The sequence below is a fragment of the Amaranthus tricolor genome, chromosome 11 (assembly GCF_026212465.1).
Source record: "Amaranthus tricolor cultivar Red isolate AtriRed21 chromosome 11, ASM2621246v1, whole genome shotgun sequence".
Lineage (NCBI taxonomy): Eukaryota > Viridiplantae > Streptophyta > Magnoliopsida > Caryophyllales > Amaranthaceae > Amaranthus > Amaranthus tricolor.
In genome coordinates, this window is record NC_080057.1 from 24,417,318 (window position 1) to 24,439,084 (window position 21,767).

The 21,767-nt window shown below is 33.5% G+C and overlaps 3 protein-coding genes across 3 annotated transcripts; 2 read left to right on the plus strand and 1 right to left on the minus strand.

Moving 5' to 3' along the window:
- Positions 1 to 2,588: 2,588 nt before the first annotated feature.
- On the minus strand, positions 2,589 to 7,323 carry LOC130827652 (APETALA2-like protein 3). The gene is made up of 10 exons (XM_057693432.1): positions 6,604 to 7,323; positions 5,802 to 5,827; positions 5,661 to 5,691; positions 4,950 to 5,037; positions 4,723 to 4,868; positions 4,473 to 4,517; positions 4,278 to 4,381; positions 4,059 to 4,195; positions 3,846 to 3,962; positions 2,589 to 3,260 (listed from the first exon to the last, which is right to left on the minus strand). Exons 1-10 carry the CDS (start codon positions 7,032 to 7,034, stop codon positions 3,075 to 3,077), a joined length of 1,311 nt encoding a protein of 436 aa, XP_057549415.1. The 5' UTR covers positions 7,035 to 7,323; the 3' UTR covers positions 2,589 to 3,074.
- A 3,136-nt stretch (positions 7,324 to 10,459) lies between these two features.
- Positions 10,460 to 17,807, plus strand: LOC130827653 (protein REVEILLE 8-like). Its single transcript, XM_057693434.1, has 9 exons — positions 10,460 to 10,899; positions 12,784 to 12,841; positions 13,558 to 13,681; positions 13,765 to 13,932; positions 14,443 to 14,562; positions 15,324 to 15,433; positions 16,150 to 16,209; positions 17,023 to 17,144; positions 17,381 to 17,807. Exons 1-8 carry the CDS (start codon positions 10,754 to 10,756, stop codon positions 17,113 to 17,115), a joined length of 879 nt encoding a protein of 292 aa, XP_057549417.1. The 5' UTR covers positions 10,460 to 10,753; the 3' UTR covers positions 17,116 to 17,144; positions 17,381 to 17,807.
- A 1,187-nt stretch (positions 17,808 to 18,994) lies between these two features.
- Positions 18,995 to 21,488, plus strand: LOC130827654 (uncharacterized). The gene is made up of 2 exons (XM_057693435.1): positions 18,995 to 19,343; positions 20,810 to 21,488. Exons 1-2 carry the CDS (start codon positions 19,136 to 19,138, stop codon positions 21,076 to 21,078), a joined length of 477 nt encoding a protein of 158 aa, XP_057549418.1. The 5' UTR covers positions 18,995 to 19,135; the 3' UTR covers positions 21,079 to 21,488.
- Positions 21,489 to 21,767: the final 279 nt, after the last annotated feature.

The window sequence follows — 21,767 nt, forward strand, 5'->3', positions numbered from 1 at the left end:
TAATATAAAAATTGGATCTTGTCTCAGTTGAAAAAAGTATTGCATTGTCGTCCTAGATAAAATTCTTATATCAAATCTCATGTACTCCATTTCCTTTCCCGCATCTTACCTTATGATATAATATTTCTCTTATTCACCCTTATAGTCCCATTTGGCTATGTAAATTTACTAATGCAATAATTCTATTATTAACATCTTTAACTGTGCATGATTAAAAATTATAAAAAAAAATTAATAATGATATTTGAATTAAAGCGAATCACACATATCTCACTGACTATGTTATAACTTATAAATTAAAAATAAAGTACAAGTTAACAGTGTCTTTCCTGATAATTTTTGGGCCTTAGGCTTAAATTAAAAAAGGGCCCTTATATAAGTAAAGTTTTCGGTTATTTTTTCTTCAATTATGTAGTTAAGTAATTATGCGCTTAACTGAGAAACCTAATGCTGCAAGTTCAATCCATATTAGAAGCTACTTATACAAATACTAATTATTAATTATAAGAACTAACTCAATTTGGACCGTTTCATAAATTAAGTTCTAGACGATTACACCTCAAAACTACCCTGTAAATTAAGAGTAATTAATAAATAGTATAAAAAATTAAATAAAAATATTACATGGAATAAAAAGGGGTAATAAATAAAGAAAAAAAATGTAGTTGGATAATTTAGTTAGAAAGAGATAAGGACAGAAGAGGTGCAGGTGTACTATCAAATCCTAAGGCAAAGCCGAAAAATGCGGAACTCCTTTAAAACCTCAAGGTTTTGTACAACTCTCATAGTTATTGATGACATTTATGACAAATAAGAGAACCTCAACTTATATTGTTGCCTGTGCAATCAAATGTTCCTTTCCTTTTCCTCTCAAACCTGTCACCATTTTTTTATGCTACACCAACACCCTACACCTACTCCCTACTCCCTAGTGGTGGCCCACCCCTCTTCCTATTTTTTGGGTAAAAATTATTAGTTGGTTTGACCAGTTCGATGTATTTTTTGTTTATTTATTATACAAAAAACATTTATTTGAGAAAAGTCTTAATTGTTATGGACATATTTGATAAAAATTATGTTGGTTTTTGATTGTTAGTTGTCGATAGTTTGTTAAATAAAAAAACAAATGTTTAAATCCCATGAAAAAACCATAAACCAATTACAACCATAATTTTAGTGATTTTTGGTTACTTAAGATGAACGAAATGAGCGGAATAAGAAAGAATAAATTATAATTGAAATCATTGCCAAAAAAAACCTTAAAACTATATGACACGTAATGTTAATCGAAAGGCACAAATACTAATTATAAACGATATTTTTCTCAAAAAACGAACGTCGCGATTATCCTTATGGGGTAAATTTTTTCGAAAATCTGATCGAAATAAGTACTTGTTCGCCAATTTCCCGACACGTAAAGCGAAAGATATTTAACATCTTTTTCAAAAAAAACAGACGTCGCAATATCCTTATGGGATAACACTTTTAGAAATCCGGTATTTATTCGCCTATTTTCCAACACGTAAATCGAAAAAGATTTTTAACTTTATTTTTACCCATCATAATGATATCTTTTCAACAAACGGACGTTGTGATTATCCTTATGGAGTTACTCTTTCGAAAATAAGTACTTGTTCCAACCGGATTTTCGAAAGAGTTACCCCATAAGAATAATCGAGACGTCCGTTTTTGAAAAATTATCCGGATAAAAATGACGTCAAATATTTTTTATTTTTTTGTTAATTTATATGTTTTAATTTTTAATTATTTAAAAATATGAGGACCAATGAGATACTGCCACATAGACAACTTAACCTCTTAAAGTGGTGAACCCTCAAACTTAACGGTCAATTAACGTTTTCCATTAAGTGGTAGTCGTTTGCAAAGAAATATATTACATTAGGTAGTTTTTTTGCAAAAAAAAAATACATAAGATATTTTTTTGCAAATAGATCTATAGATAAGATAGTTTCTTATAATTTTCTTATTTGTATTTATGTAAAAGTATAATTATAAACAGCTAATTTATATAAATACACATTTAAATTGAATTTCATAGTACTTGACTACATTTGTTGTCTAATACACATTTAAAATGAATATAATACTTTCTCCGTTTTGAAATACTCGTTACATTTTTATTATTCACACTATTCATCATTCAAACTTATTTTATATGTTGCGACTATTGTGTAAGAAAAAATATAATCAAATGAGATCTTTTTGAATCGTCTAATTGCATACTTTCATAATATTAACTTTTTATAATCTTTATATGTGTATAGTTCAACATAAAATTTATCAAAATATAGCATTATATTACATAAAAAATCAAATATAGCAAGTATAATACAGCACAAGGTTCCAAGTAGAGGTATTCAAAATTAAATGCCAAATCGAATATTTTTACACACCCCCAAAATCTGGTGCAACAACTTTTCCTTGTTTTATTTTTGTTATAGGTAAACTTTTCTTTTATTAATTTGTGGTGGGTAATAAGACAAAGAAATAAGTGCACAAAAAATACTACTATACGTAAAGAAGATAAAAGAAATATAACAAAATTAATAAATAAAATAAAAAAAAAAGACACAACTAAAATTAACGCATCACTTTTTAAAAAAATAACCGTTTTGAAGCGAATACAACACAATAATACCAAAGTCTTTGATCTTTTCGATTACGCATAAGATCAACCTTCAGATGAAAACTTAATAGAATTAACCTTAAACATCTCACAACTTTTGTACACCAACATTTCATGAAGAAATTTGAGTACTAATCACTAGAAGTGTATTTCATACATGTTTATGATACATACTACCATTACACACATTGAATATCACTAAGAATAATGGTTTAGGATTCCACCATGCCCAAGAGGGTGCTAATAAGCATTGACAAAATTTGCACCCTTGGATAAACCATACATGATCCCCGAGTTTGCGAGTTACCAAATCAAGACCGAAGTATAGTCCATAGATTAGCAATTGGATTAGATACAAGAACATGTTAGATAAGGTTATTGTGATGGCTTTTACTCTTGAGTGAAGTCTTCTAATGTAGTATTGTTTTTAGTTAGATAAGTGGGTTCGACCAACAGCAGCTGATGAAGCAGTGGTGATGGAAGGGAATCCTGATGATGCTGCAGTAGAGAAGATTGGGGCTGGTATGACCCCACCATGAGCGCATTGGAGTTGCATTTGCCATGCCCATTTCCTCCAAGCTTCCGATTCAGGTGTCTTCTCTATTGGTGTTTCCTGTCAAATGCAACAGTTCGGTGTTGATACATTCCGATTCTTGCATAAAACGATCTCATCGAAAGACATGCCTCATGCTTAGGTTAAATAGCTTAATAATAGAAACTTTTAGCTTATGGGCTTTTTATTTTGATGTCGTCTCACCGTAAGACGGTCTCATACAAGACGGGCTCAATGACATAAGGTTATAGCTTGCCATCATCCAACCCTCCCCAGACTCTAATCATAGTTTCTATGAGCGGGATATTGGATACAATGATGATGGAATTTTGAACGAAATAAGACGATTTTAGCCTAAATTCTTGAGTGCAATTAATTTGATCATCCCAAAAGATTTAGTCGGCTACATGAATAAATAGATAAGGGTATGGTTTGCCGTCATCCAACCCTCCCCATACTCTAATCATAGTTTCTATGAGCGGGATATATTGGGTACAATGATGATATAATTTTGAACGAAATAAGAAAATTTTAGCCTAAAATCTTGAGTGCAATTAACATGGTCATCCCAAAAGATTGGTGTCAGCTACATGAACAAATAGATCAGTTCTACTGCAATCAAAATTATTCATAAGTTAAATCTACCTGATAGAGAGGAAAAAGCATTGGGTTAAAACCACTCCAAGCAGAAGGGTGATTTGAAGGGAATGTGTGGCCATGATGTACCGGAGGGACTGCTGATGCTTTAATCAAATTCTGATCCTAAAACACAGCGTTTTGTTTTTTATATAACTTCCGAGCAGAAATAAGGATAATTCTAAAACAAATACTACATGCTAAGTGATTCAATGTACTTGCCTTTGTGGCCATGTCGTTTAGCCAACCGCCTCGGTCATGAAGGAAGGAATGGCTATCAGCGATATTGCTCTTTGTATGAGTATCAGCAAAAGACGGGGTACCTATCCCCAAGTTCAAATCAAGAGTATGTTGGCCGCCTGCGTCAAAAATTCATTAATCAACTGTTTAAGTAAAAATCATTTTGAACATGATATATATCGGGATTTCGTGGGATCGTACCTCCATTGTCTGCCCCGGGTATTAGCTCATCTCCATATATGCTCGCGTCGAAGTTTGTGACAGCTTCCTTTCCGTTACATTGTAGAGCTGCCTTGTCATACGCCCTGAATACATAATCGAGAAAAGTTCATTGATCTACAATCGAAACAATTACACTAGGACGTGAAGTGGAACAAAAGAAACAAATAACTGAACCTTGCAGCCTCAACTTCACTGTCGTACAGCCCGAGATAAATGTACCTGAATATTCAGTAACAACAAAGCTCAGATGATGATTTCCGAACATTCGAGTATGGAAATAGGGGATAATCGACCAAATCAGAGCAATGCCGATAAGAGGGTCCCACCTAGGTAGGATCTGGGTCGAATGTACGCAACATTACCCTTGTTAGTAATAGCAAAAATCATCTACCATAAGACTCAGTTCAGGTTATCAACATCTTACTTCTTTCCTAAGAGTTGTCCCATTCGAGCTTCCCATCGACCGCATTTGTGCAGTGTTACTCCTCTATATTTCGAGCTTCCTCTCGAAAATCCAGTGCTCTGACGGCGAAGAAGATGCACAAATTCTTCCTTAGTCGAGCCATTCATCTGTGAAACAACATCCATAATGATGTTCCGCAATGAAAAACTACATACACTCACTCAACAACTCCATCACCGATAACTTACTTGTTTAAGATCATCTTCATAATCACTAACATCAAAGTTAATATCAGCATCCACCCCACGAAATTTGATTGCCGCTCTATCATATGCCCTGAATCAAAATGCCAGTAGAATGAACACTTCTCCCCTATGCAAATTCTTAAATGAGATGATCCCATGGTGAGACAATCTCTAATGGGTTGGCCCATTTACATTTACGGCACGTTTAGTAGGTGGTAATAAACGATAATGGAAATAAAAACTAGTGTAATTTTGGTTGAAAAATCTCTTGGCTACCTTGATGGCCATACTTGTCCAACTTCAATCATTTCATTTTCTTCATAAAATTTATTCCAATGTATTTCCATTGGGAGAGGAGCTGTTAGGTGATAATGGAAATATAAACAAAAGAACTTTTTGTGATCAAATCAAAGTTTCACCCATGGATGGAAATGACATCAAACTTTTGATGAAATTTTACACTATAATCATTCTCATTATCACCATTTAGTACCACTAACCAAATAAGGCGTTAGTGTGTTAAAATGATTACTTACAATTTAAAATTAATTAATTATAAAAATGGTTTAACCATATGAGTCAGTTTCCTGATGAGACAGTCTCATACAAGAACAGCTGTATCCCATAACATCATCATTCATCACATAAAACAAATTAAAATAAAGGGTAAAACAGTTTCAAAGAAGAGGGTTGGAATTGAAATGGATCATTCACCTAGCAGCAGCATGAGCAGTATCAAATCCCCCTAGAATATCAATTGAACAAATTAGATTTATCAGATATATAAACAAGCTTCTAGAAGCATTTTCAATCTATAACCATCATATCCATCCCTATAAGGAAACAAATGCTTACCCAAATACACTTGCTTCCCATTATCCCTGCAATTTCACAATAAATGCATTAATTTTAAATGACCTTACTAACCAACACTGCTAAACATTGAAAAATAATGAGAATATCAATCAATTAAAATATAACAAATTACAAAATATTGTATATTTTGAATTAAATTATGCGGTCCTTTATTTTGATAGGCCAAAAATCTATACTTATTTCGAATGATAATAAATTATATTTAAATGACTCAATCAAATCATATACTTATTGCGAACACCTCTAAACTCGGCCCAAATAGACGGAATTTTATAAACATTAATTATATTGACTAGAATAACGTTAAAATTAAAATTTATCAAACATTAAATTTGGTGACGAGGTTGCATATATCCGACCCCTTCAAACCCAGTCCAAATGGACGGAATTTTATAAACATTAATTATATTGACTACAATAACGTTAAAATTAAAATTTATCAAACATTAAATTTGGCGACGCAGTTACATATATCCGACCCCTTCAAATCCAGCCCAAATGGACGGAATTTTATAAACATTAATTATATTGACTAGAATAACGTTAAAATTAAAATTTATCACCAAAAACCATCAAAATTAGGCACAACTACAAAAACGGCATCAGATTCGACTATATGAACAAGATATCAGTTCTTACTTCCTACCATTCAAGTTAGGCAAAAATCATAATAAACTTACCATAGATAATGTTAAAAACATTCACATTGCCAATTCATCTGATGATCAAAACAAAAATGATAAAAAAAAGAAAGAAAAACAGTAAACCAGATGATCAATACCAGATATGAGATTCCCATCTACCAGTTCTACGATAAAAAGTAACACCACGATACTGAGAACTTCTGGACCTTGGACCCCTTCTACTTTTCTTAACTTGTTGTGATTGATGATTTTGAGTAATCAACGATCTGACCTCAACCAAACCCATAACTGGGTGATTCTGACTCTGACCCTGACCCGGAATTGCAGAAAGTGGGAAAAAGTCTTTGGTAACAAACCCATTTGAAGCAGACCCGTGATCCGATTCTAACGGGTAATCATCACTTCCATTGTTAGTGTAAGAATTTTTAAGAATATCGAAACTGTAACCAAAATTTTGGGAATTAGAAGAGATAGAATCGGTATTATTATCAATCGAAGAATTGGAAGCACAGGAATGTTCGGAATTATTAGAAACGGGTGAAAAAATACACAGATTAAGATCCAACATTGTTGATTTTTTGCTGGTGGATGAATTTGTGATGAGATTAAAAGCAAAAGGGGTTGGTGGGCATATTGTGTAACCAATGAAAAGGGGAAATAAAATGGAGAGAATTAAAGAGAAAGCTTAAAGTAAATAGTAATGGCGGATTGCGTAAGAAAAGGGGAAGAGCAGAGAGAGTTAAATTAAGTCGTATCAGATTGAGAAGAGAGAGAAGGAGACAGGACGGAGGAGAGAGAAGCATATAAATTTCCGGTGGGTTTAGGAGAGGTTTATTATTGCTCGTCCTATCCCATAGAATTTGCTAGAACCATAAAATTTGAAAATTAATAATTGTGGGTAAAAAAAATATTTATAGACTAATTGGAGAAACATGTAGATTAGAAGAAATAAAAATTTAGAAGGTGTGGATTAAAATTAATTAAAAAGTTTTATAAAATAGATCAAAATAAAAAATGCAGCAAAAATTTGTCAAATGAGAGTACTTTCTACACAACTATTTTATTGGTATTGTTCGGTATTCAAATTTATTTCCGAGAATGTGCTAGAAAAAAAATATAATATCTTTGTTTAGAGACATTGCCACGCAAGTATTTTTGCTATTGTTCGATATTCAAAGTTATTTTTTTATTGCCTATAAAGAAATATAGTTATATGAAATTTTGTTTGAATTGTCTAATTGCATATTTTTATAATATCAAATTTTATAATTTTTAGTTATTCATAACTCAAGATATAAAAGGCCAAAAAAACATATTGAATTGTGTAATAAAGGTAATATATCAAATATAATGAAATGAATGAAATAGCTAAATGAAATCTAGTTTAAATACCATACTTTTATAATATTAAATTTTTATAAATTTTAATTTACATAGTCATGTGGAATCGTGTTTAATTCGTCTCAATACAAGAATTATTAATATTAACTTTTTATAATTTTAAATTAAGAATAATTTGAAATATTAAGAGTTAAAATGTTATCAAAATAAGAATAAAAAATTAAATGGAATAATTAGGTATATATTAAAACAACACATTCAATTACCAAATAAAACAAAATGAGAGGAGCAACTATAATGAAAAAATAAATATTTTTATATTCTGGCAGTGTTTTTTGGGGCCTATGTTTGTACAGGCTATCGGCTAAATTTAGGACTAGGAATTAGGATTCAGATTAGATGAATTGGAATTTGGAATACTCCTTTTATGCTTTCACTTTTTTATATTTTCCTTTTTTTTTTAACTAAGGAATCTTTATTTAAATTTTTGTTCGGATTCTGAATATAATATTTTGGGTTAATTTATTTAATTTTTACTTTTTTATGTATGTAATTTATTTGATGATTTGATTTTTATTTTTATAAATAATTTCTTTAGGTTAAGTTGGGTTTTTAACGATATCGTTCAATCAAGTTAATTTTGGACAAATTCTTTTTCATAGTTGGTAAGAATTAAGCTTTGGCGTAAGAGTGAAAGAAATAACTTTCAACTGCTAAATCAACTTGTCACTCTCTTAGTTTCATTATTTTTTTAAATTAAGTATAAATGTCAAAAATATTAGCGTGTCCTAAACCGAATTATGTATGATCTTAGTGGTTTTAAATTAGGTAAAATTAGAGTTGTTAATTCGGGACATCAGATCTATTTTAGATCAAATGTTTAGGATCTGTTCAGAATCAAGTCTTGTGTCCACATTACCTTTTACATAATTAAAAATTTATGACCCTATTTTAAAATTAGGTTAAAACCGATTTTGATTACAAAATTAGCTAAATATAATTATCAAATTTATTTTGAACAACTCTCGTTAAAATCATAACTTTTCTTCTTTCTATGTTGGATTTAGATTTATTTGTATGTGCTATAAATGTTGTTAGTAATGACTAATGAGGAAAAGATGAGAAAAATCATTTGAAGAAGTGCTTAGATTTATATAAGCATTCTAACAATCAAATGTGGGCATCGTGGTTTATCATTGATAAGATTTGTCATGAATGGGTTGAATTTGAATCAGATTCAATCCGATTGAGATTAAAATTTATTTATTTTAGCTTTTTAGGGATCCAAAATTTATCTCAAATATATGATCTGAATATATTAAATCTAAATAAAAATTCAAATTCGTAGGACCAAAAGATTTTAGATTCAGAACAAGATCCATCAAATCCGACAGATTGAGGGTAAAATAAATCCTTAATGGATCTTAATCTAATTGTTTATACTTTACTTTTTTTTTACATTTTAAGATTTAGTTGGTTCCAAAATAAGTCCATAAACCATATACAAAACTAAAATGTATTTAAATAAATGTAAAAGACCACATATACATAAAAGGAAAAATCGGATAGGTTGGGTTTATTTTTTACACATAGAAATTCCATTGAAACTTATAAATTCAGTTCACTTCGAGAAACAAAATCAATACTATCGATTGGTCAAATAAGCCAATAATCAACGACCAAGAACTGTCAAACAATCTTTTAAGTACAAACAATAAGAGAATCAAGCATTATCTCAGTTGGAGCAACTATTACCTTCTTTTATTTAAGGTCATGATTTCAATTCATACCCAATCATCTCTTCCTCTCCGCCTACCGTGTAACAAAATAAATACTTCTTATATCCCATTAAAATCGCATCCTTTCGACAAACAAAATCATACTACCATCGACTGGTCAAATAAGCCAACAACCAACGACCAAGAACCATCAAACAATCCTTTTAAGCACCAGCAATAAGAAAATCGAATATTATCTCGGTTATAACAAGTTACATCTTTCTTCATACAAGGTCATAAGATCAATTATTCATACCCAAATCATCCCCTCCTCTCACCCTGCGATCTAATCAGAACAAATACAAGCAATAACATGTTCACAACTTTTTAAATAAGACAGTCTTATAGTGAGACTAGCAATAAAAGACAGTCTCATATTAAGACTAGTTTTATTGCGCTAACTTGTATTTCCTCCTATTCTCCTTACGTGTTCCATTTACTTTTGGAGCACTATTTATCTAGTATTCTTAAATTGTATTTTATTATTAATCTATAAGTTAAAAAATAGTCACGTGGGATCTTTTTTGATTCCTTTTAATATAAATTTTATCAATATAAATTTTTTATAATTTTTAATTATACATAATTAGATATATTATAAATTGAATAGGTGCATTAGATAGAGTACATAAAATAAATGAGACACCTAAAATGAATAGGAGGGGTATATTAGTGAGTTAAAGTGATACGCACAATTAATAATGAATTACAAAAGCGAGTTTGAGCCCGAATACTGAGACAGTTTCATATAAATAGTGAGTGGTAAAAATGTTTGGGTGAGAAAAACAACACGTGTCAACATGTGAAAGAACATCAAAAACAAGTGATATTGTGTATGGTTGACAACAATGGACCCGCAATAGAGGATTATACTATACAACACAAGTTTAGCTGAATGGTTGACAATGAAACCAAACTTGCCCACCTCTTCCTTGATTCCATTTCCACCCACACATTTAAAATCCCCCCTTTCCCCCTTCACATCTTCCACCTTCACTTTCATGGTTTCCATGGTGGGCCCTACATAACTCCATTTCATTGGGTTTACTTATGTATCTAAGATCACCACATCTCATACAAGATACTCCTTAGTCTTTACCATTGTTAGTGGAGTTTGTTTAGCACTTGAAAAAAGCGTCGCTAATTGAACAATCTTGACACTTTTGACATGAATACGCCGCAGTCCAATACTCCACCTAGTACGTCCGGAGAAGGGTCATCGGGAAAGAAAGTAAGGAAGCCTTATACAATCACTAAGTCTCGTGAGAGTTGGACAGATGAAGAACATGATAAATTTCTTGAAGCTCTTCAACTGTATGTTTTTTGATTTTCTACTACTAACAATTTTTTGTACTCAGATTATTAATGGGTTTGCTTTGGAGAGTTTTTTCATTATTTAATTTTCTGGGGTTGATTTATTTTGTGTTTGATTTTGCATTAGTTAAATTGTTATTGGAAGTTGAGTCTGTTGTGATCGGAATGAGATTAGGTTTCTTATTTGTTGATGTTTGATGGAAAATTTGAGCTAGAGCTGCCTGTGTGTGTGTGCGCTTGCGAGCGTGCTTGTGTTCTTCAAACTATGTGTAAGCGTAGTCATAGTTATGGTTGTGCGGATGAATTTCTCACTTTTAATTAATATGTTTGGATCAGGATTTAGGAGGGGAAGGGAAGGGTAGGAAAGGGGAAGGGAAAGGAAGGGGAATGAACAACATGGGGAGTTTCCTTTGTTTGTTTAGAAGGAACTAGGAAGGGAAGGTCAAGGAAGTGAAGAGAAGGGGAAGGAAAGGAAAGGTAGGAGATTGAATAACAAGGGGAGTCTGAAGGGTATGGAAGTGAGGGGAAGAGGAAAGAAAGGGGAAGGAAAGAAAAGGAAAGGGGAAGGAAAGGAAATGAAAGGAAGGGGATTGAATAACATGGGTAGTTTCCTAGGAAGGGAAGGTCAAGGAAGTGAAGTGAAGAGGAAGGGGAAGGAAGGAATCTAGGAGATTGAATAACAAGGGGAGTCTAAAGGGTGTGGAAGTGAGGGGAAGAGGAAAGGGAAGGGGAAGGAAAGGAAAGGCTGGGAATTGAATAATATGGGTAGTTTCCCTTGTTTGTTTAGAAGGAAATGGGAAGGGAAGGGCAAGGAAGTGAAGGGAAGGGGAAGGGAAGGAAAGGTAGGCGATTGAATAACAAGGGGAGTCTGAAGGGTATGGAAGTGAGGGGAAGAGAAAAGGAAGGGGAAGGAAAAGAAAAAAGGGGATTTAATAACATGGGTAGTTTCCCTTGTTTGTTTAGCGGGAAGGACAAGGAAGTGAAGGGAAGGGAAAAGGGAGGGGAAGGGAAGGAAAGAAAGGGAATTGAATTACAAGTGTTTCTTGTTTGTTTAGCGGGAACATAAGGTAAATCCCTACCTAGGGGTGAACTTGGTCGTGCATCACCTCCAAAAATGGTATTCAAACAAAAGAAAATGTATTGTCCGTATGGCATATCCATTTTCTTCCTTTTCCTTTAATTACTTCAATTTAAATGTAGTGTAAATAGGCCAAAAGAAGTGCATGAACCTGTTACAAGCAAAGGCTTACCTTATTCAAGGGAGGCTTGTGTAATGGAATTAACCTTTGATATGAAAGCGTAATGCTAAGACTTTCTTCGTTGAAAGGAAAACAATTCCAACCCTGAATGTATTGAAGAGTATATTTCAACTGGTATCGAGTGTGTTAACATTACTTTCATTGCTGGTTACTTGGTATAGGTGTTACACATAAATGTAGAAGTGAGGGCAAGGAGTTAAGTAGGGAGGTACGCTATATGTGATGTAGATGAAATGTGCATCCCTTCCTTCTTTATGGTAGAACAACATATTTACACCCTTGGTAAACCTTTTTTAAGCATTTGAAAATATGTTCCCTCTATCAGTAATCCAAGGATCCGGAAATCATTTTTCCTAAAACATTGTCCGAGAAATGAGGTTGATAACATGAATTATGATGAGGAGTGGCATATGGGATGAAGCAGCTGCTTCGCTTCTCTAGATATCAGCAGTCTGCTTCATGTAGGATTATTGTATCTGTTGGTTGATTTTTTGCTTTTTATTCTTGACTGAGACCCACTATTTGTCATCCCTGAACTTAAATGTGTTTTAGGCTCTTGGGACATCCATTGTTGCCGGTATTATTACTTGAAATAAATCTTTTGCTTTCTTTATGGATTGTTTAGGTTTGATCGTGATTGGAAGAAAATTGAAGATTTTGTCGGTTCAAAAACTGTGATTCAGGTTTCCGTTTCTTTATTGACATAACTTTTTATCTGTTTGTTTGCTCCGGCAAGGGCCAAGGGGTACCTTTTACATGCTCCAGTACTTCCGTTACTCAATTGAAAAATATTGGTGCTATATGAGCTCATACTATGTTTTAGTGCTTCATCTAATATGCAACACCTTATGGCATAGGTAAGACAAACCGATAAGTAAATGACTGATAGGATAGTTGAAGATACTCAAGGTAGTCACTTTCAACATATAACTTTCAAGCCTTAAAGTTAATTTCTTTCCCCATGGTTTCCATTACCAAGACAAATTGTATGAGTTTGCGAGTTATGCTAAAAAATATACTAATCGGCAAGTTGATCAATGTACTACAAGATTTCATCGACGCTCATTGCACTCTGCCTAATACTGGACTTTGCGAACTGTATTGAGAGTACATATTTTCATACAATAGCATGTCATGCTTTGAGTGTAGTGCATGATCAACTTCTAGTTCTAGTTAGAGTCCTTGAGTAATCGGAGCGTTTGCCTTTGTTTTCTAATGACCTGGCCCAAAATCATCACATTAGAAACCTGACCGGCGACCCAAATGGACATAGCCAGTTTGGAAAATGTTTTCTTCAGGAAATCAGAAAATCACTAGCTTTGGAGTTTGAACTTTGGACACGTGACTTTTTTTTCCCTACTTTTGGACATTTTTTTTATATTGAGTTATGTTTCTGCAGATTAGAAGCCATGCCCAGAAATATTTTTTAAAAGTTCAAAAAAATGGTACTGCAGCACATGTGCCACCACCTCGGCCTAAGCGTAAGGCGGCTCATCCTTACCCCCAAAAAGCACCAAAAAATGGTTTGTCATGGTCAGATTTGATTAATGCAACTATTATTGGTATTATATTTGTACTTTTGTAGTACTTATTTGGATGTTTTTAGGTCAATTGTCGGTGTCAGTGCCACCACAAACAGCCATGCCCTATTCTGCTTCCTTCAATTCTATTGCGCCTGGATACCCTGCATGGAGCGATGGTTCAGTTCTCACAAACGCTACTACCGGTGGATTCATGTCACCCCAAGAAGATTTTAATCTTACTATTGCTGAAGGCATGTGTAGTTCTCTCGTGCAAGAATTTTTTTTGTGTTCAAATGGAAAAACATGTTTTACTCTTGTAAAGAAGATTTTTTCGAGTTTTTTACTCCAATAAGTAACTCAAAAGTTCGCCATGCTCTATGCCTCCCCCCGCCTCTCTCTAGGGAGATGAGGAAAGTTCGGTATTAATTTTGTTGGAAACACTTCACATGTGAGACAAGATCTTACATCGATAAAATAGTGGGTTGTGGACTTGCATATATACTGGGTGAGCTAATTCTCCTACTATCACATGGTTTTGGGAGACAATGAACCTCACCAAGTGTATGTGCAAGTCAACGCTCTTGACCCGTGGGTTTGTGGGCCGGAGCCCACAGGTGTCGCGTGTCCACATGAGTGGGTCACGGTGAGATTATGTGACAAATTGGCCTGGCCTAACAAATTTAACGAAAAGGCAAATAGTGTTTTCATTTCTTTACGAAATAACTTCACTGCATTGATGTGCTTGTTTTTTGTTTCTTTAGATGTTGGGAAAATGGGCGTTCCTAGAATGAGTTGCAGCTCTGTAAGTGGTATTGGGAGCTCAAACAAATCTGTTCCAGCTTCAGAGTTATTAAAGCAAGAGAAAAGCCCTGTAATTCACGGTAAGCTCTCTTTACATTATGTCATGCATCATGCAAGTCATAGATTTTATCATCTGTGTTTAGAGGTGTTCGAAACAGACTCGATGACCCTATATTTGCTTGACTTTATAACTGAACCCGATTTGACTCAACGTAAAAAATGATTTACAATTACATAAAAAGCCATGTGGACACAAAACCCGATTTTAACCCGACCCGAAATATCTAATCCGAAATCAACCCAATGACCTGAATGAACACCTATATCTGTGTTTCTCAATATGGTTTTTCACCTTTTCTTTCGTTGATGCCACTATTATTGATTTATTGCAGAAATAGTCAAGTAATTCCACTGCTTACCTTGTCAGCTGGCCAGTGGTAAAATCTTGAAACAGAAATATGAAATCTTACATGAAGTAACAGTGCCGTTTTCTGCCTATAATTTGACGATATATGGACAATTAACGAGCCCTGAAATTAATTATTAGCGCTTTTAAGGAACATATACACAATTCATTGCTCAATTAGCCAAAAATGTTTCCCCTGAATTGCTTGTTAGTTAATGCAAGACTAATGATTCGTATTCAGTTTCAAAATTCTCATGTAGACATTAGCATTTCCTTTTGGAAGAGAGTCGACTGAATTAGAATCTCTATGACTTATATTTGTCGTATTGATTCTGATATACTCGTTCGATAATTTTCATCCCGGATGCTGCTTAATTAATCAAACTAGTAGAGCTTGTGTAGCTTGATTGACCATCATTTTGAACGTGATTGCAGGTTTGCCGGATTTTGCGGAGGTTTATAACTTCATAGGAAGTGTCTTCGACCCAGACACCAAGGGTCATGTGCGGAAGCTCAAAGAGATGGATCCAATCAATTTTGAAACAGTTAAGTCTTATCCAGTTTATAGTTAGGGAGGTTTATAATTAAGTCGAATCCAAGTGTGAACATCAAATTTGACTTTGACTCGACCCAAAATTTTCCAACCCGAAACCAAAAGTAGAGTTGTAAAGGCTTTCAAATCCACCAAACTTATTTGTTTTTATTATTTATTTTCTATATTTTTTTTACCTGAAATCTTATGATGTTATAGCAGGCTGCAATTTGTGGCAACGTCTTCATTTTCATGTTGTAGGCAAGCTAAAAAAGTCCGGTCACTAAGACGCTTTGCTCTTGTTGTTGGCACTTGGGAATGCCCGGGATAGTCTTACTACTATGCTAAATGGATTTTTCATGGTTTTATACGCTGTGTAAATATGTAGGATCATCTTACCAGTTGCATCTGCGTTTTATTTATGTAGAGTATATAACTGCCTCAACCGTCAACTTAAGTTGATGGTTGAGGCCTTAGGATATGTTATATACTCTAACATGCCCCGTCACACTAGAGCCCTTTTGGCTAGAAGTGTGGATGCACACAAAAAAAGTCCTCATACTCGGCTCTAAATATCGAATTTGCGATCTCTTGTCACGATGGCTTCTGATACCGTGTCAAGGAACCAACTCAACCAAAAGTTTAAACTGATGGTTAAAGCCTCAGGATATATTATATAACCATAACAATTTATTTCCAATCCTTAGATCATGTTCATCTTGTCCACAGGTATTGTTGCTGATGCGAAACCTGACTATGAATCTGTCTAGCCCTGATTTTGAACCAATTGTAAGTACTAATTTTTTCTGATCTTTTGTGATCTTATATGTGTTGAAATCTGCAGAAATTTCCTCTTTGTTATATACAAGTATTTAACCATATTGAGATGTCGTAGAAGTACTAAACTTGACACAATGTGGGTTTCTTTTTTTTTTCAACCCCTTTTCACTTTCTCTTACAACAACACCAAATCCTTAATTTCAAAAGATTAGGATCGGCTACATGAACCAACATATTTGTTCCAGAGGTCGTCCGCATGAGTTCTTCTCAATTCATTTCGATTTTCTACCATCTCAACTTTTATGTTTAAATCTTTTATGTCCTTTTCTAATCCGCCCGGTCTGCCTCACCCTCTTTTTAAGTCCCATGAGTTTCAACTTTATATCTTCTTTATCTGTTCACTAATACCCTGTCAATAGGCACTAATGAATTATCTTTAAGATATATTTCAATATAAAAACCAAAAGAAAAAGGAGTTGGATGATGAATCAAACCAATGTAATATAATTCGATAGCTAATAAGCTTTTTGAATTCGTGATTCGCTCAAATGTGCCCAAGAATAGCCAAAAACCGACCGTAATTCGTCTTTTTCGATTTGCGATTCGTGAGGAGATTAGTGAATCATGTGACACTGAATCAAACTATCTTGATGTGATTGGTTCTTGTTGACCATTTGTTGCAACTTCTTGTTGATTGTTTGTCAAAATCTAGGAAAACGAATTTAGCATACAAACTTGAGGTTGATTGAAAGTCATTATATCATTATATGTGCTTCTTGTTGAGGAATGATATTTGACATAGTTACTTATTCTCGGTTACAGAAGAAGGTCTTTTCATCTTATGATGTCTCCACCAAATCCGTAACACTTGATGGCGGAGTTGCCAAAAACCAGCCAACCGACATGTCTTGTTAAGCTCGGAAAATCTTCTTCTGTCTTAGTAGGTGAGATCAAGTTTTATTATACGCAAAGCTCATTTCTTGGCTTATCTCGATTGATACTATGTTATTCTGACTCTTGGCTTTACATGGAGACTTGATATTCTAGAAAAATTTAAAACTACATGTACGAGACTAGTTTACGAGTTCGAGTACCATAGGCGTAAACATTAAGCTACATCCTACATGAATCTTATTTCTATATATTTCGATCACCAAAATGGTTGTTACTTTTCATACAGTTGGACGATAACCTAAAGCTCAAGGATTGCGGAAGCCATAATCGAACAAATAAGAGTTTTGCATGTTTCTGCCCAGTGCTCGCCCCTCCAATCGTATAACTTGTGTATATTCTTTGAATTTCATACCAAACGAACTTCGGAGGCCCCAAAATATTTCCTTATTCCTATTTTTGGCGCGAGTTGAGGAGGTCTTTGATCGCGCGTTGTTTTGAATTTGGTAGATGAAAAACAAATTTTGAATATGATTTTATTAGTATTGAGGAATTTTATCTAAGGCGTTGTGTAGTTAATGTGAAATTTTTCTAGAGCATTCTAGAAGTGTTGTACAAATTCTTGTATGGTATTGGTGAATAATATTATGTACCACAAAAAAATTGGTCTTTTAAATACATATATTGTCAATTAAAACATGATATTCAAAACTTCACAAGAATTGTACATATTATGGTTTGTCTTTTATGCCTTATTTTCCTTTCATTGTATGGTAGAATATGCTTTATATTCACTTTTTTCAAATTATATCTATTTATGGCTTATTCTATTAAAAAAACATAAATTAATTCTCATAAAACAAAAGTATAAATTAACTTTTAATTTTTAATTTTTAACTTTTTGACCTTTTCAAATTAAGAAATATTTATCCTTAATTTATTTTGTACATATAGGATGTGGATAATGTAAAAACTAATTAAAATGCTAAAAAATAAAAGCGTGTGTATATAAAAGTTTAAATGATGTACATATTCAAGTGTCAATTTCGCAAATAATTGGATATTCGTTAAAAGGTGCACATATATCCTTATAAACTATACATATTCGGATGATTATTCTACAATAATATAAAATTTTTTCCCTTCACAAAAATATTTACACACTATAAAATATATATACACCTATTACTAGTTTACCACAGTATGTATATGTCAGTCTGATAATTCATTTATTTTTAGAGAGTCTATTCCCATTATATTGCTCAAAAAAAAAAAATAATTCCCACTTTGCATTATGTGGGAAACTATTTCCCACATTACCGTCCACGTCAGATTTTTTTTTTTTTTTTTTTTAATAAAACCGCTACCTGAAATGGCGGTTTTGTTAAGAGATCTAAACTAAACCGCTACTTGAAATGGCGTTTTGTGGGTTTTAATTTTTTTTTTAAAAAAAAAAAAAAAAAAAGTAAACCGCCACTTGAAGTGGCGGTTTTGTAGTAGTACAAAACAATATTTTTTTTTAAAATAAAAAGTAAGATAACCGCCACTTCAAGTGGCGGTTTTGTAGTAGTACAAAACATCATTAAATTTTTTTTTTTTTTTAAAAAAAGTAAGCAAACCGCCACTTCAAGTGGCGGTTTTATAGCAGTACAAAACAGCATGTCATTTTATTTTTTTAAAAAAAAAATAAAATTAATAAGCAAACCGCTACTTCATGTGGCGGTTTAGTGCTTAAGGCAAACCGCCATCTCAAGTGGCGGTTTTGTCTGAAAAAAAAAAAAAAAATTCTGACGTGGACGATAATGTGGGAAATAGTTTCCCACATAATGCAAAGTGGGAATTATTTTTTTTTGAGCAATATAATGGGAATAGACTCATTTTTAGAGGGGCAAGAGAATCAGTTAATTTTTGGAGGGAGTGGATGTGGTAAGAAGGAATCAAACAAAAAATCTACATGGTTGAGAAAGACCAAGAAAGTGTGGCTTGTAGTAGCTGCTAAACTATTGGCTTTGCCAATGTCATTTTGCAATATGTATGATTTAACATGATTATGCAAATGGGTATTCTTTCTGTAACCCCAAAACCCACCAAAAAAACATCCTTCTCTTACTACAAATTCTCCTTCAATTCTTCCAACATTTCTGGGTTATCAAGGTCCTTCATTACTTGTTCCACCAGGAAGAGATCCCAGCAACCTGGAGATAGCAAAGACAATAATAATAATAATGATGATTCCGAAGACAAAAAATCTGGTAAATTGGCTTTTTATTTTAAATTATTTTTTTTTGGTGTTTTCTAGTTGAAATTTTAGTAAGCTTGTTTTCCCATTACAAATGTACTTTCAGCGCATACATGTACTCCTACTTGATGGGGATCAAAGATGACTTGGAGGGCGGGATTAGAAAAATGGAGAAATTCGATGGTTTATGTGGACGACTATTGGAACTGATCTATTGATTCAAAGTGGACATATTCTGTTGGGATTAAGGGTTTAGCATTGTTGTTGTATGCATATTTGATGCTGAATTGAATTGAAGTTTTTTTTTTTCTATTGATGGGTTTGGCTGGCAATAGAAAAAACTTATGGTGTGTTATGAAAATTGCTAAATTAGAGCACAATGAGATTTAGAAAAATCAATTTGGGATCCTATCATATAAATGTAATTGATGGTGATGGAAGATGACTTGGAGGGCGGGATTACCGGTTGAGATGGTAGAAATTTGAGAATTTATGTGAGCGGCTATTGAAACTGATCTATTGGTTCATTGCCGGTTCCATTCATTTGGGGTTAAGGCTTTGACATTGTTGAATCGAAATGATATATATTTTTTTTTCTTATTGGTGGGTTTGCCTGCAATTGAAAAACTTACGGGTGAAATACACTAAATATCTTCTGAGAATTGCTAAATAAGGGCACAATGAGGCTTAGAAAAATCGATTTGGGATCCTTCATGGTTTGAATCAAGGCTAATTTGCTAGTTTAATCTGGACTTTGGATTAGAGATATATTCCTTATTTAACCTGCTGGAGAAAGGTAGGATAAAGGGAATATTTGATGAGCTATGAAATGCATATAGATTGTAAAACACTAACCTCGACCAATAGCAGACGGCGAATTCAGAATATTAGTTCTCAACATGCGCATTGCACGTTATTTTTCTGTGTTATATATTACACAATTCAATATTAATAGGATATTTAATCAAATGATTCGGGTCTGGCCATGGTCTAGGCAGGCCCGAGTCTAGATTTCTACTGGTCAATATTCAATAGAGTTAGACATCTCAGTTGCGAGTAGTCCTATCTATAAACGATTTTATGATGGTAACCGCAGTTATGCAGTGCTGTAGCTAGTATGCTAACTACATTGTGCAAAGAATTCTGCTTTGGCAGTATTTTCTCTGGGGATGGTAAGCGGATAAATTTGATGGGTAATGGGTAAATATGGGTATGAAAAATCCTACCCACCATAAATAGTGAGTAGGTGATGGGTATGAGGTCTTACCCGCCCCATACCCTACCCTCCCCACCCCACCCCATGCTTACCTTCAATGCATCAAATGTTGTGAACTTATGATATGATATACCATTTCACTTCACATCTAATCAATACTTGGTGGTTGAAGCCCTAGAATATGTTATATATTTTATCGAGCTTAAGCTGCTGGTTGATGCCCAAGAAGATGTTAACAATGCTAACAGTTTCATTTTCGTTAGGTGACAAATTCTCAACTGATTGGGACAAGGCATGGTCGAGCTTTAAAAAACAAGGCAAGAAGAGTCTAACATCGCAGTTTTCTCCAAACAAGTATGTAAGTTGGAATCCAAGGCGATCAAACTACCCTCTATCGGAAGAAGTTGATCCCATCAAGAGAACCGAGAGAGCGAACCTCTTGTTGTGGACGAGTCCTAAGTTTACGCTTGGATTGGCCATTGTGATAGTCTCATTGTTGTTGGTTTACACCCTTCTTGCTCCAATGAAGTGATCTTATTTCATGGAAAAATTGAGTGAATGTCTTTTATGTGTGTTCTTTTCCATTCCCTTGGCTCAGTGTATATAACTTTATGACACTGAAGGATATTTCTACTGTCCTGTATCTATAGGGACAGGCACCATGACAAATTTTATGCATATATTTGTTTTGGCCGGCCTAGAAATTGCATAGCATGTAACACATAAAAATATTAGTCGAGCTGGTTCAGCATGCATGTAGAAATTAGTATTTGTCTACTCTATACTACATACTAGCTAGTATCTTGGACTTAAAACATTTGGTAAATCAAATGATTCACTAATCTAATAGCAAAATGATATCTGGTTTTTGATTTCTCATGAATAGAATTATGTTTTTTGATCATATTAGTAATATAGAAAGTTGGAGATTAAGAGACTTAAAAAGAGGACGAGAAAAACTGAAAATAAGTTGAAAGATATGAGTGGAAAGTCATATGATGATCTCAATTTACATATCGAAATGAATGGAAAATAAGAATTCACGTGGACGACATTGAAACTTATATATTGATTCATGTGAGCTTATTCCAAGAGTTGTATATATCTTAATGGAGGTGTTCTGCAAATGATTGATCAAACAACCAAAAAACATGTTTGATAAATCACTTTTTAAGAAAAAAAAAAAAAAAAAAAAAAAAAAAGCTTGAGTTTTGGTTGTTT

Excerpts from the sequence above, each read along its gene's own strand:
- LOC130827654 (XM_057693435.1), top strand. The coding sequence starts at position 19,136 with ATGATTATGCAAATGGGTATTCTTTCTGTAACCCCAAAACCCACCAAA. Across the intron at positions 19,344-20,809 it reads TTCCGAAGACAAAAAATCTG|GTGACAAATTCTCAACTGAT; the intron begins GTAAATTGGCTT and ends CATTTTCGTTAG.
- LOC130827653 (XM_057693434.1), top strand. The coding sequence starts at position 10,754 with ATGAATACGCCGCAGTCCAATACTCCACCTAGTACGTCCGGAGAAGGG. Across the intron at positions 12,842-13,557 it reads GTTCAAAAACTGTGATTCAG|ATTAGAAGCCATGCCCAGAA; the intron begins GTTTCCGTTTCT and ends ATGTTTCTGCAG. Across the intron at positions 13,682-13,764 it reads CCAAAAAGCACCAAAAAATG|GTCAATTGTCGGTGTCAGTG; the intron begins GTTTGTCATGGT and ends GGATGTTTTTAG.
- LOC130827652 (XM_057693432.1), bottom strand. The coding sequence starts at position 7,034 with ATGTTGGATCTTAATCTGTGTATTTTTTCACCCGTTTCTAATAATTCC. Across the intron at positions 4,869-4,949 it reads ATGAAGATGATCTTAAACAA|ATGAATGGCTCGACTAAGGA; the intron begins GTAAGTTATCGG and ends GTTGTTTCACAG. Across the intron at positions 3,261-3,845 it reads TGCTTTTTCCTCTCTATCAG|GAAACACCAATAGAGAAGAC; the intron begins GTAGATTTAACT and ends TGCATTTGACAG.